Source organism: Urocitellus parryii, chromosome 8 (genome assembly GCF_045843805.1).
Source record: "Urocitellus parryii isolate mUroPar1 chromosome 8, mUroPar1.hap1, whole genome shotgun sequence".
NCBI classification, from domain to species: domain Eukaryota; kingdom Metazoa; phylum Chordata; class Mammalia; order Rodentia; family Sciuridae; genus Urocitellus; species Urocitellus parryii.
Genome location: NC_135538.1, coordinates 145,965,654 through 145,980,877, shown reverse-complemented (window position 1 = coordinate 145,980,877; position 15,224 = coordinate 145,965,654). Strand labels below are relative to the sequence as shown.

General features: G+C 49.3%; 1 protein-coding gene across 7 annotated transcripts in view; it reads left to right on the top strand.

Moving 5' to 3' along the window:
- Atxn1 (ataxin 1) overlaps window positions 1-15,224 on the top strand; it is a 384,415-nt gene that overhangs the window by 348,462 nt on the left and 20,729 nt on the right. For all 7 annotated transcript variants that reach the window (XM_026384578.2, XM_026384574.2, XM_077801586.1 and 4 more), the window contains one exon: window positions 10,474-12,481. In XM_026384578.2, coding sequence (XP_026240363.2) covers window positions 10,634-12,481 — 1,848 coding nt within the window. In that variant the 5' untranslated portion in view covers window positions 10,474-10,633. The remainder of the gene's footprint in view (window positions 1-10,473; window positions 12,482-15,224) is intronic.

Below are 15,224 nucleotides of genomic sequence, written 5' to 3'. Positions count from 1 at the left end.
ATGGGGCCAGCCCACCCCTGGGTAGCAGCATGAACCCACTCATGCGGGGGAGCCCCATGTCCTAACCACCTCCTGAAGGTGCTGCTTCTCAACACCTTCACATGGGGGTTACATTTGCAGCACTTGAACTTTGGGACACACATTCAAATCATAGCAGCCAGAGACCACGAAACCACAGTGGACGGGAAGCCAAGGGACAAGGGCCCTGGAGGAGTGGCTTCAGAGACAGTGAATCCTTTCAGTTCCAGAAGGCAGTTTCTGACCTGGGGGAGATTTTCAGGATCTCTGTTGGTAAACTTGGTGCACTTAGTGTCTCAGGAACGCCGTTCCCCAGTGACCAGTAGAAGGTCCTTGAGCTGGTGCAGGTGGTTGGCTTTGGGGGGTGTGGAAAGCCTGGAGGCGTGTGAACCGTGGGCTGGAAGCCTTCCCTGTGGACGTGGAGAGGAGAGTCTGCACCTCCCTGCTGGGCCTTTTGAGAATTGCTCATCTAAACAGTATTGTAGAAAAGTAGGCAGAGGGGAACACGGAGCCTGGCACTTCACCCTTTCCAAGATAAGCCGCGTTGGAGCTGAGCCGCTGGCTTTATGGTGTGAAAGGGGACCTGTGTGGGGCACTGTCACAAACACAGTCTATCAGGCAAAGAAAGAAAGAAAGAAAATAATTTCTCAAACATCCACTGTTGTCTTTTGCATAAATCACAGAGATTTGAGAAAATGGATGGTTTGAAGGTGGTGTGTTGATGTCGTCATGGAACTAGGAGAGAGGGGCAGCAGATAAGCGTGGGTGATGGCCAGGAAGCCAGGAGGTGGACTGGTGGAATGTAATGACGTTGGCCACCGTTTATTGAGTGTGCACAGTATTTCCAGATGTTGTATGTGTTAATTCTTCCCCGTTTCATAGGCAGGGATGTGAATTCCAAGATTCTGCATTGTTGAAATACTCGCCCCCTTAAACTGGGGCACATGTAATTTTAAATAAAATAAAAAGTATATTAAAAGGAAAAAGAAAAACAATTACATACGCAGATCGCAGTAGAGCCTGGATTTGAACCTGCCCTCTACCTAACACCATAGCCTACCCTTGTTTGCTTTTTGTGGTGCCAGGGCATCGTGCATATGAGGGAAGCACCTACCACTGAGCTGCATCCCCAGCCCAAAGAAGTTCATAGCCTGCCCTTTGAACAACTCTGCAGGTTCATTCTCTTCTCTTCTCTCCCCCCACCATTCATTCATTTATTTATTTATTTATTTATTTATTTATTTATTTATTTATTTATTTCAAGCTGCTTAGGACCTTGCTAAATTGCTGAGGCTGACCTTGAACTTGTGATCCTCCTGTCATAGCCTCCAGAGCTGCTGGGATGACAGTTGGGCGACACCACACCAGACGTGGGCCCTTGTTGCAGATGGTGGTGATAATATTATATTTTACATTGATATTCCAACTGTACCACTGGCTACGAAGGAATGGCTTTATAAATTCTGCAATGAATCTGTCACTATAGGGATAAGGACTTTATATCAAAAATGCCAGGTCCTCATCCTCCCAACCCTGATTCCAACTCTGCCACTGTGGCCAGTTCTCCTGTTGTCACCGTAGGCTGAGGGTGGAGGCCACAAAGAGGGCCACCTTCCCTGTCCTTAAACAGTTTACTCTGGACCAGGGTGAGAATCTCAGAGGGCAGGAGTGGTGGGCCCCTCCCTCTCCCCGGACCTGTTCCCAGTCTTCATCCAGAGTGGTGCAGGAGCCGTCATTTGGGTGCCCGCAGGCAGCTCTTCTGCAGGAGCGTGACTTGAGAGCAGAGAGGTATTTGCTCATGTGCTGAGCCGGCAAAGGTCTTGACAGACGGGCATTTCCAGCTTTTCTTACAAACTCCAACTCCACCTCTGCTCGACAATGCACTTGGGACCAGTCTGGATCCAGATGGTTATTTTTCTGCCTTGAGCCTTTCCAGGAATTCCACCGTGGGCAGGCCGCCAGAGGACACTGGCGACGCAGATGCTGCAGCCACGTCTCCCTGTGAGTTCGGATCACACAGCCCCTGGGCCTCGCCCTCCTCCCTGCTGGCCCAAGCCGAGCCTCCTACATTCATATAGGAGTGCCGTGAAGCCATGCCCTGGACTCTGCCCACAGGACAGCTGTCCCCGTGCCGAAGGTGGCAAAACCCGCTACGAACACCCCGGTGCCATCCTCTTGTGGACTGGGAACAGTAATGGCAGAAGGTCAGGAAAGTTTGCCCCAGGCTTGATAAAGGCCACCTCCCATTAGAGGTAGCAGCAGACCACAGAGCCCCAGGTAGGGATGGGGGAGGAGGCCGTCCAGCCTCCCCAGCAGAGGGGTCCAGTGGACACGCACAGCCGCAGCCAGAGTCCCGAGGAATCCCCTCCAGCCTCTTCCTCAAGGCCTTGACCAGAGGGACAGCTCTGCCCCAGAGGCAGAGGGACCCTGAGCCAGTGTGCGTCCAAATAGGACTGTTACTTGGGAAGGATTTAAAATTTTTGATCATTGCATTGAATTTCATTGCCAAAAAATTCTACAAATATACAGGCCAAAAAAAACTCTTCACCGTGCCGACAATGTCTGCAGTGAGAGCTCTTCTCCTGCTTTGCCCTGACCCACTGAATTCCCAGCTGACGCTGGTAGCACTGGCCCAGCCAGACCTTCCCTGCACTGTGAGGGCTCCGTGGTGGGCACCACTGCCACCACTGTGGGGAGCCTGGCCGGGTGCAGACTTGAACTTTCTGTCACTCTGGAGCAGGGGAGCCTGTTGAGAAGGAGCTTGGCTCTCACAGTTTCTCAGCTCCCCACTGTGCAGGAGGCACCCCCTCCAGGCCCCTGCACAGCTGAGACTTGGATTGCAATTTGGTGGAGTGGCATGGAGCTTGGTGGCTGGGCCTGGGGTCCCCAATTTGCTTGCCTGGGAAATTCAAAGAGCCAGTTCTCTCTTCCTGAGTCTCCCCCGCCCCGCCCAGCCTGTGTGATTCTCGGTTAGTCTCTATATGCCAGGGTTCCTTTGGACATTTTTCTCCCACTTATGCATTCCATTCCTTTTCTAACCCCCCCCAAATTATTTGCCACTAAGCTGTCCTCACCATAGTGCACCCCTATATACTAGTAGTCCCTGCATCAGGATTGTGGAGGGCATGAAAATGGCCCATGCTAGTTCTACCTCTGATTCTGTCCTTGAACAAGTCTCAGTGTCCCCAACTAGAGGAGTAAGTGGCATGTTGAGGGTTACAGCATATAGTAGTTTATCAGTTAATAGAAGCCATTTGTATTAGTTTCTTCAAGCTGCTATAGAGGGTTAAGATAACAGAAGTTTATTCTCTTGTTTTCTCTTATGCTTCTGGAAGTCCAAGGTGGTGACAAGGCTGTGTTCCCTCCAAGAGCTCCAGGGGAAATGCCTTCCTTGCCTCTTGCAGTCTGATGGCTCTGGATGTCCTTAGCTTGGGACAGGACTGCGTAATTCCAGTCCCTGCTTCTGTCTTCACAAGGACATTTCTTATGCATGACTCAGATCTTTCTCTGCCCTTCTAAGGAGGCTTGTGGTTGAATTTAGGACCCATCTGGATAATCCAAAATGATGTCATCTCAAGATCCTTAGTTACATCTGCAAAGACCCTTTTAAAGTCACCAGGTGGCCATGACTTTGGTGGGGGAGGGGTCTCAATCAATCCGCTACTATTAATGATGAAATGAAGATATATTCAGTATTTCTCTCTTCTTTATGTCCCTGGGCACTTGGGTGGCCGTTCTCCAGCATGGATTCCAAGGTGCATGTCCTTTCTTGCTTTTTCTCTTCTCACTTACGGTGATTTTGGATGAGCAGGACCTCGGGGTTACGGTCAGGGTGGAAAAACAAGCAGCGTGCTGTGGGGAGGCTTGCAGACAACCTGTTGTGCCAGCTCATGCAGCCTCCTATCCACACCCCTGCTGGTTTCTGGCCCCAAGTGTACCTGGATGGGACCTTTCTCCCTTTCAGTGTCCCTCCTGGACCTGGGCTTGCCCCGGGAGGCTCCAGGTCAGACACAGAAGATAAAACCAATGGGCGATTTCCATTGAGGACACAGAAGAAAATGTGAAAGTAGGCCATTCTCCCAAGAAAGCCATCTGGAGACAGGATGGAATCTATGGAGTCTCAAAATATTCGTAATGGGGAAAAAAATGTAGAATAAATCGTTCAAACACCCAACCAGGGCAGGGTCCCCCCATTCCTCCAGACAATCTATACCCATCCTCTGCATGGCACAGGGACATGCCTCACTGGGAAGCCTGCCTGTTTTTAACAGCTCTGACTCTTTCTAATGGTGCCACGCTCTCTGTACTTAGACTCCCTGCAGTCTCAGCTGTCAGCAGGCTGCTTTGCCTCCAGACCCGTCGCCAACCTGCCCCTCCACCCTGGACATGCCCCATTGTCCAGTGTCCATGGCCAGCAGTTCATTAGTGAGGATGTGACCAGAGCCATCTATGATCACAGTGTTGCAGTGTTTATTCATTAGTTCTGAACATTATGTGTTTTATGCTTTGTTTTTTTTTTGATACAAGGGATTGAACTCGGGGGCACTCGACCACTGAGCCACCTCCCCAGCTCTATTTTGTATTTGGTTTAGAGACAAGGTCTCACTGAGTTGCTTAGCACCTTTTGCTAAGGCTGGCTTTGAACCTGTGGTCCTCCTGCCTCAACCTCCCCAGTTTCTGGGATTACAGGCATGCACCTCTGCATCCTGCACATTGTGTTTTTTAAATGAAACTTATAATTACTTCAGCCATTTAAGAATCCTGCCCAAGTGCTAGTTGATATTGAGTGTATTGTGGAATAGAAAATTCCTGAGATTTTTCATTTGAACCATCCCTAAACCAGATCGCTCCACCCCTACTACCAGACTAATTGCGCTATTGAAACCAAGAGTAAGCACTTGTATGTATTCTCATTAATCTTAATTTTCTTGGTTCTGTGCCATTGCTTCCAGCTTCTGAGGATATATTTGAATATTAACCGCAACACATTAAGCATGCCTTCCAGCCTTCTGTTACCTCTAAATATGATAACCAAAACACTAATAAAATGTTGAATAGAACACAACTAAAAATAGAGTTGTAGCCTGCCATTTGCTTCATGCTGACATAAAACAATTAAGGTCCACTGTACCTCCTAGAAACCCAGCATTTGATGGAAGAATGTGTGATCCACTTCCTTTGGGGCATGCTCTGCCAGTCAACCATAAGGTGTCTAATTATGGCTGTCATCTAGCCCACCTTTGTCCACCCTGGATACTCCAAGGATGCCAGGGTTGGGCTTATTTTCAATGATTAATCAAAATGAGGTGCCTTCTGCCAGGGTGCTACATACATCTTCCCCTCTGGTGAGATGATGAAACTGGAGGAGATTGGTGAATTAGGACTTCAAGAGCCCTTGCCCTGTCCTGGTGACCTCTGGCATTATGTCCAGGGGTTCTGCCTCTCAAGGGTCATACACATTTTCCAGTACAAGTATCCCTTACCCAAAATGCTTGGGACCAAAAGTTTTCCAGGTTCTGGATTTTTTTTTGAATGTTTGCACACATATAATGAAATACCCAAGTCTAAACATGAAATGTGTTTCACCTACACCTTACACACATCTCCTGAAGGTCATTTTATATGACATTTTTAGTGGCACCTGCACTCTGACTGCAACCTGTCACCTGAGGTCAGGTGTGGAATTCTCTGCAGATGGCGTCCCGACAGCCCTCTGAAAGCTGCAGACTTTGAAGCATTTCAGAGTCCAGATTTCCAGATCAGGAAGGCATGAGGGCTTCTGCTTTTCCTCCTAATTGTGCAGGGACAGACCTGCAAGCAACCATGGGTTCACTTCAACTGAGAAACCCAGGGTTGTGTTCGTAGGCAGGACCGCTCTGTGGATTCCGCAGCCTTGGAGTGCCTAGTTGGGGCTTTAGGCATCAAATCCTAGGGGTTCTTCTCTTCTGAGCAGTTGTTTACCAGGCTGGGAGTCAGTGGGCACAGGGCCTCACTTCTGTAGCACAGTAGTTTCTCATTTTCCTTTCCCTTCTCTGTCTGGATCCATGATAGAAGCGAAAACATCTTTGAATTGGAATGATGGCAAAGATGTAAGTAGGGGCTTTCCTTGTTAAACAATTCCATTTTTCTTCCTGGAGTTGATTGAGTCCATAAAATGCATCATGGTCTTTGAAAAACACGTCTCTCTCTAGTTTTTTAAGGAACCAGGAGAAAAGGGGCGGTTATTAGGTAGACTTGTGTTGGGTTTGATGATCCCAAGGTCAAGAGCTTGGGAGGCTCCATCAGCCCCAGGGTACGCATGGCACCTGGTGTGGCTACCTGTGCCTGCTCCATTCGAAAGGGGACAGCCGTGTTTAATTTGCTTAACAATTCAGAATTAGATTTTTTTTTTATTATTGTTGGTCGTTCAAAACATTACATAGTTCTTAATACATCATATTTCACAGTTTGATTCAAGTGGGTTATGAACTCCCAATTTTACCCCGTATACAGATTGCTGTATCACATCAGTTACCCTTCCATTGATTGACAAATTGCCTTTCTAGTGTCTGATGTATTCTGCTGTCTGTCCTATTCTCTACTAATTAGAAAATGTATGGCGCATGCCTGTCACCCCAGTGGCTTGGAAAGCTGGGGCAGGAGGATTGAGAGTTCAAAGCCAGCCTCAGCAAAAGTGAGGCCCTAAGCAACTCAGTGAGACCCTGTCTCTAAATAAGATACAAAATAGGGCTGGGGATGTGGCTCAGTGGTCAAGTGCTCCTGAGTTCAGTACCAAAAAAAAAAAAAAGAAGTAGAAAATGTACTCTTGAGTTTCTTTTTACTGTCCCTCTGAATCTCCTGGAAATCTTGTTAACGTGCAGGTCCTGATTGGGGCCATAATTTTTGCCTTTCTAAAGAGCTCCAGGATGCTGGTGTTGCTGATCTGAGGATAAGACTTTGACTAACAAGGCAAATTACCACTGAGCTAAATAATGATAAAAAGCACCAGGCTAAATTTAAAAATACTGATAATGAAATAAATATAAATGTAGAAGCTACATTTAAAAATCCACAAGTGCTTGAGATGAATGTATTCAGAACACTGATTGCCAGGCAAACCATAGGTAGTAAGCTCTAAATAAATTGGTCTTGGTTCATCTATTAATTTCCCTTCTGCTTTCCCTTTTCTGATGGTGTTTAAGCAGTGTGATTCGCATGTGGTTTGGTAACTTAGCGTCCATAGCGCTGGCCATGTTTCAAAGAAATCTTCTTGTTGTTGGCAGGTGCACTCAGAGATTAGCTCCAGGACCCCTGAGACTTCAGGACTCAGAGGCGTTTTGTCTATAACTAAAAAGAGACCCTAAAGTGAACATCCCATTCTCCTTTTTTCTTTCTCTTTCCTCTCCCTCTCCCCCCTCCCCCACTACTCTACTCTTTCACATTCATAAATTACCTCTTCTTTCATCCCAATACAGTAATGCTGTGCTGGTGTACTATGGCGCCCTCTGGTGGTTCGTTGGAAATACAGCAAGATCCAGTTCCTACCTTCAGGTTTCCCATTCAATGGAAGATGTACACAGTACAGCTCAGAGTGCGCAGAGAAGTGACACATAACCTAGAATTAGAGAGCTCTTGCTCCTCAATGCTGCACTGGCCAACAGTTCTAAACTTAGGAGAAGGCCAGGTGCGGTGGTGCACACTTGTAGTCCCAGCTACTTGGGAGGCTGAGACAGGAAGATCACTTGAGCCCAGGAGTTTCAGACCAGACCAGTGAGACCCTATATCTTTTTTTGAAAAATACTTTAGATTAATAAATTTAGGAGGAGATGAGTTGAGATTTATATAGTTCAACCTGGGTCACTCTAACTTCTTTTTAAATATATCCTTGACTTATCATTGGCAATCTCTAGAAAAGATACTGTTTATTAATGGATAATGTTTAAGAAGAAGAAATCTGAATTTGTGTGTCAAAGCTGATATGTCTTCATGGTCCATTGGCAGAAGTCCACCCAGTTAGCATTTAGGACCCATGAAACCAGCCTCTCAAATGAATGAATAAATAAATAAATAAATAAATAAATAAATAAATAAAATCCTGTGCTTCTGAGAAGCAAGTCAGCATTCTTTCCCCAATTTATGAAATCTAGGTTCTTAAAAGTACTTTTCAAGGGGTTTTCTAGTTTGGTTTGTTGTGCATTCCTTGTACTGACATTTTACATTTCCATTGCTAATGGGCCCCTTCCTGAATGTGTTTGACATTTTACTTGGCTCTGAAAGGACTTTTATGCTGCTGTTTTTTCTTCCCCAGAGCTGCCTTGAGCTAATTAACCTATTCCCTTACTGGCTGGGCCTACTGTATGCAAATGTTCTCATTTCAGATTCTGACATATCACTCTTGCATGAACGTTTCTAATGAAATCCTGTGGGGTTTTTTTTTTGGATCTGTTCTCCTGTGGAACCAGCAGGGGGCGCCCAGAACAGTTCTCTGAGTACTCAGAAATGAGTGTTCCTTGCTAACAGACATGAGAATGGGGGGGGGCGGGGGGCTTATCCAGTTCCCTTTCTTAAGAGTGGCTCTTTGAGTCACTATTAAAAGGTCATTATCAATACTTTTCAAGGGGGCAACTTTCTTGATACTTTCAGAGTTTAATTTTATTCTGTCCTCGTAATTGATCTGTAAGCACTGGGTATAGATTACATGCTGTGCTCTTTCTAAGAGAAGCTGTACGGAATGAAGTTATTTAGGATCTGCAGCTTGGGAGGGTAAACTCCTTGGATGCCAGGATGGTTCTTCACTTCCTGAGCATTAATATTTCAAGTCTTTTTAGTTTTTGTTGCGTAGTCTTTAAGTGCCTCTCTTGTCGTATGAAATACCCTTTGATGTTGTGACATCAAGTTCCTAAAATTCCTCCTTCTTCTATTGCTCAAAGTCATCAAGGAGAGGAGCTTTCTGTCATGTCATTTGTCATTTTATCTTGGTGTCTGTTGCTATGGAAGCACAATCAGCAAGAGTCATGAAACTATTGCCCCCCAGAATTGCAAGTTAGGGTGGAGGACTGAACACCAGACAGGAGAGATTGGGGATTCAGGTGGTTTATGGAGGGGCTGAAAGAGTGCTGCCTGCCGTCGGTAGGGATCTCACTGTTGCTTCAGCCTGGCTAAGGTTGAAAGCTGAAGGCCATGGCCTTGTTGCATTTTTTAAAAATCTGATCATAGAAAAGAAGGTCTGGAGAACCCAAAGGCGTGCGATTCTCAAAGTCCAGCCCCATAGCTCTTGGGATGGCAGCACAGGCTGTTGCTTACCTCTACAGCCCCCCATGAGGGAACTGGCACCTTCTCCTTGTCAGTGTGTTCATATTGGTTCCAAAGATGCACCAGGCCAAGTGGGCACTGGTTTATACACACAGTAGTGGCAACTGGAGTCCAGTGTTACCAAGAGACTGAGATATGTGTCAATAAGAACAGACTCCAAGGCCACTGTTTGTACGGCCAGGTTCGAACACAGGAGTCAGATTTGTTGGAAAGACGTCTCATTTCTAGTGTTACTAGTGAGTTGCCCTTTCCAAGGAGAAAGGGAGGGAGTGGCATGAGGAGAAAATTCAAAGACGGCTTAGAAGGGGAGAGAGCACCGAGGATGAAGCGAGTACGTAACCCTCATTAAGAAAACTTTCAATGCCTCAGCCCTATTATTGTATTTGGTTGGGTTTTTTTTTTTTTTTTGAAACTCTAATCAAATGCATTTTTTTGCCTGCCTCACAGATTTATTTTGGCTTTCTGTTTCCATGAGTGGCTGTACAGGGAATTCTTTTCAAAGTTATAGAGAACAGGACTATTTGGGGCTGCTTCTGCTGAGCCAGTGGGTGTGTATGTTAGGGAAGGCATAGATCCTGTCTGGACCTAGAGCCAGGTGAATTCTTGAGAGTACTGGCGCTGGCAGGTGAGAATTCAGAAATAACCAGGAAAGACCACTCAGCACTTTAACCTGCTCTTCCCGGAACCTGGCTTCGGGGGATCTGGGGCCAGCTGACCACCTGGTGGGTCCTTCCTGTGGGCTTCATTTGGCTGTATCACCCAGGGAAGGAAATGCATAGTCTGCCTGCCCTTGAAGAAAAGGGAGGAGAAGGGGGAATTGAAAATGACTTAGGGGAGTTGTTAACTCCATAAAGTGTATGTGCTTTTAAGTTTCTACCAGCTCAGTATGTTAACAGGCCTCATCTAGAACATTCTGACCAACGTGGCTCGTGTCTTACCTGCTGCAAGCCTGTGATCAGGTTTTTGGAATTCATGTGGAGTCCAGGGGCTTAGTCTTAATCTTCCTGGGACGTTTCTTTCCCAAGGCTGATATTTTTGCTTCCTTCCCCTCCCTCCCTTCCCCTCTCTCTCTCTCTCTCTCTCTCTCTCTCTCTCTCTCTCTCTCTCCCTCTCTCCCTCTCTCTCTCTCCTTTTCCCCCCTGGCTGCCCTCTTCCTCTTCTCAGAATCCGGAACCGCTGTTGGCCGAGTGTACCCACGGGGAGATGATTCCTCATGAAGAGCCTGGATCCCCTACAGAAATCAAATGTGACTTTCCGTTTATCAGACTAAAATCAGAGCCAGCCAGACAGTGAAACGGTCACCGTGGAGGGGGGACGGCGAAAAATGAAATCCAACCAAGAGCGGAGCAACGAATGCCTGCCTCCCAAGAAGCGCGAGATCCCCGCCACCAGCCGGCCCTCCGAGGACAAGGCCACCACCGCCCTGCCCAGCGACAACCACCGGGCAGAGGGCGTGGCATGGCTCCCCAGCAACTCTGGTGGCCGAGGCCACGGGGGCGGGAGGCACGGGCCCACAGGGACTTCTGTGGAGCTTGGTTTACAACAGGGAATAGGTTTACACAAAGCATTGTCCACCGGGCTGGACTACTCCCCACCCAGCGCTCCCAGGTCGGTCCCCGCAGCCACCACGCTGCCCACGGCGTACCCTCCCCCGCAGTCAGGGACTCCCGTGTCTCCCGTTCAGTACGCCCACCTTCCGCACACCTTCCAGTTCATCGGCTCCTCCCAGTACAGCGGGCCCTATGCCGGCTTCATCCCATCGCAGCTGATCTCCCCATCGGCCAACCCTGTCACCAGTGCAGTGGCCTCCGCCGCGGGGGCCACCACTCCATCCCAGCGCTCCCAACTGGAGGCCTATTCCACCCTGCTGGCCAGCATGGGCAGCCTGAGCCAGGCACCGGGACACAAGGTTGAGCCGCCGCCTCCGCAGCACCTCGGCCGGGCTCCGGGGCTGGTCACCCCGGGGTCCCCCCCACCCACCCAGCAGAACCAGTACGTCCACATTTCCAGCTCTCCGCAGAGCAGCGGGCGCGCGGCCTCTCCTTCGGCCATCCCCGTCCACCTCCACCCGCATCAGACGATGATCCCGCACACGCTCACCCTGGGGCCCCCCTCGCAGGTGGTCGTGCAGTACACCGACTCCGGCGGCCACTTCGTTCCCCGGGAGTCCACCAAGAAAGCCGAGAGCAGCAGGCTGCAGCAGGCCATGCAGGCCAAGGAGGTCCTGAACGGGGAGATGGAGAAGAGTCGGCGGTACGGGGCTCCGTCTTCGGCCGAGCTGGGCCTGGGCAAGGCGGGCAGCAAGGCGGTCCCTCACCCGTACGAGTCCAGGCACGTGGTGGTCCACCCGAGCCCTGCGGACTACAGCAGTCGAGATCCCTCGGGGGTCCGGGCCTCGGTGATGGTCCTGCCCAACAGCAGCACGCCCGCAGCTGACCTGGAGGTGCAGCAGGCCACGCACCGGGAGGCCTCCCCGTCCACCCTCAACGACAAAAGCGGCCTGCACTTAGGGAAGCCCAGCCACCGGTCCTATGCGCTGTCACCCCACACGGTCATCCAGACCACGCACAGTGCTTCAGAGCCTCTCCCTGTTGGGCTGCCCGCCACCGCCTTCTACGCGGGGACTCAACCCCCGGTCATCGGCTACCTGAGCGGCCAGCAGCAAGCAATCACCTACGCCGGCAGCCTGCCCCAGCACCTGGTGATCCCCGGCACCCAGCCCCTGCTCATCCCCGTGGGCAGCACTGACATGGAGGCGTCCGGGGCAGCCTCTGCCATAGTCACGTCGTCGCCCCAGTTCGCTGCAGTGCCTCACACGTTCGTCACCACCGCCCTGGCCAAGAACGAGAACTTCAACCCCGAGGCCCTGGCCACCCAGGCCGCCTACCCAGCCATGGTGCAGGCCCAGATCCACCTGCCCGTGGTGCAGTCGGTGGCCTCGCCCGCCGCGGCGCCTCCCACGCTGCCGCCCTACTTCATGAAAGGCTCCATCATACAGTTGGCCAACGGAGAGCTCAAGAAGGTGGAGGACTTGAAAACGGAAGACTTCATCCAGAGCGCAGAGATCAGCAACGACCTCAAGATCGACTCCAGCACAGTGGAGCGCATCGAGGAGAGCCACAGCCCAGGCGTTGCCGTGATCCAGTTCGCCGTCGGGGAGCACCGAGCACAGGTAAGGCTCGCCGGGGTTCCACAGGTAGAGGGACCCCTGCCACACTGCCGCCCATCACCCCGCCAGCCGAATTGCTTCTGCCAAGCAGGATTAAGGGGTCTCCCCAGTTCCTAGACATTAGACTTGGCCTATCCCCACTGTATTAAGACAATTTAAGCCCTAATTTTCCATGAGGGCTCCTCTTTGTAACAGACTAATCTCCATGCATCCAGACTGGGACTAGTTATATGCCATCCTTGGGACAATTAAGAAGACCGCCACTCTATCTCACACTACAGTTATGTGAGACATTGCCGCTGAGGGAAACTGGGCTAAGAGGATATGGTCTCTCTGCATTGTTTTTGGAACTTCATGTGAATCTACACTTATCTCAAAAATCAAAGTTGATTTTAAAAGATTCGATAGGTATAAAATAGGTTTTTTTTAAGTTAAAAAAAAAGAAAAAAATTACCACTCCAGTTTTTTTTGTTTGTTTGTTTTTTGTTTTTTTTTGGTTTTTTTTTTTTTTTTTAATGGTTGGAATGAGGAACCCAGATTGAGAAAGACTGACTGGCTCAGGCACTGGTAATAATCATCAAAAAAGACAGGCTGATGTGGGGGGAAGAGGACCTTGAAGGCTAAAGTCACTGCCTACCATTCCAGCATCCAGGTTTTAAAATATAGATTTTAATATTATATAGGTATGGCAAGGCTGGCAGATCAGGAGATGACTTGTTGAAAATATAGTTTTGCTAGCACTCCCAGATGCTAACTAAGAACAGGGAACACACCACATCATGGAGATGGGGCGGGGGTTGTCTAGAGGCACCTGTGTCTCCAGGCAAAGAAAGCAGGGAGAACATGGTCAAGAGCCCTAATTGTGACTCCCATGGGAAGGCATGGGCGAGGCAGGGTGAACAGGCTTAGGGTGGGTCGGTGTGAATAATTTTGGTGGATTCTGGCATAGGATTTGTCCTGGTTATCTGGGAGCCAGCCTTGTGGTGACTATTGAAGGCAGACAGAGGCCTTGAACCAACATAGGAGGTGATGGGAGTGTGGGCTTTGCATTGATTGGTATGCGTAAGAAAGGTGCGCTCTCAGGTGAGTTGTTTTCCATCTCTAGGAATTAGCTAGTCCTAGGAGAGATGGATCCTGCCAGCAAGACCCTAAGATGTCAGAGCATCAGAAAGTGAAAGGTATTGTTAATACAGTCTGAGAAGTTAGAATTGTCCCTGGTGCCCTCCTGGGCTAGTGGAAAAGTCAGGTGCAACCTAACCCAAGGCATGCCAAACACTGGGGGTGTGATGAACGCTGCATTTCCAAGGGCTCCTTCACTCTGCCCTTTCCAGGGGGCATTTGTTCCACCACCTACTGTTTATATGAGCAGCAGGTTCAAGCCCAAGTTCACAGGCTTGTCCTCAGCTGGGTGCTTCCCTGGCTGTGGGGCCCTCCCTCTCTGGATATGTTCTCTAAGGACCTAAAAACACTCAAATGTGGCAGAGCCCACACCAGGTGTGAGATGAAAATGGCCACAGGATAACTGATAGATTGATTTGTTTTTTATTTTCTTTGAATATCCCAACTAACAGTTTTAATTGCTTAGAGCACCTTTGAAAGATCAAATAAAGATCATTTCCCAAAATGTTTTCAGAACTGCTCATGAATGACCAGGGGCCCTGAGATACTTTTTTATGCTGAGATGTCACTGTAGGTTGACAAGTCATTGGTGAAACCCAAGAAAGATTTCTCAAAAGTTCTGATTTTTTTTTAAAAAAAGCCAAATATCAAGATTGTTTTAAAATGGCATAATTCTTCAGAACTCACTAACCATCTGTAGTTGCTGCTCAGAACTTTGCAAAATTAATGCTTCTATGATTAAAAAAAAAAAAAAAAAAACAAAAAAAACAAAACCAAAACTACCTTCCATGTAAAGTTGAAGCTCTGCTTTCTTTTCTTTCCCATGACCTGATCACTGAGTCTCTTTGCTGACAGCCAAGGTGCAGATCAGCAGGTAGGCTTGTCAGGGATCATCCACAGTCTGCAGGGCAGCCCCCGTGCTGCTGTGCTACATGCCAGAGAGGGATTCTGGAAAGCAAGGCCAGAGAACTATGGTCTGCTAAAGAGGAGGCTTGGCTTCAGGCCTTGGGAAAAAAGTGCAAGGCCCAGGCACTGCCGGCCCAGCCACGTGTCATCTTCTCCAGCAGCCTATCAGAGACGGGCTGACGTCATCGGAGCTCAAACACTCCGCCAGCTGTGTCTGCCATGAGGAGCAGGTTCAGCTTCCGAGTAGGAGACGGGAAAGGCGAGAAGGGACGGGACAGGGAACTGACGTCCTGACGTCCCACCTCGGGGAGGTTCCCAGGGCTTCGGGCTGCATCTCCCCAAGGGCTTTTCTCCCTAGCCTGAGGGATGTCCAGGTCTTCTCAACAGGGCTCACACACCCCCAGGGAAATGTAGATGTGCACATTGAATGTCAGGAAGCTGTGGAAGAAGACGTTGTTTTCTACAGGACACGTGGCTTTGTGATCCCAGCCACAAGCATTAATGGAAAGTCGAAAGGATGCCCAGCCTCTGAAAACCAGGGTCCTTCCCAGAGAGGGCATGTGGTGTGGCGAGGCAGGCAGAGCACCAGGAGCGAGGCCGGGGGTTTGGGTGGACTGGCGGCTTCACCTCTCCCAGCGGCAACTGCTCCCATCTCTACAAAAGGAAAGTGATTCCTTACTAAGATGATCTCTTGGGGCCAGGACTAGTGGCACATGACGAG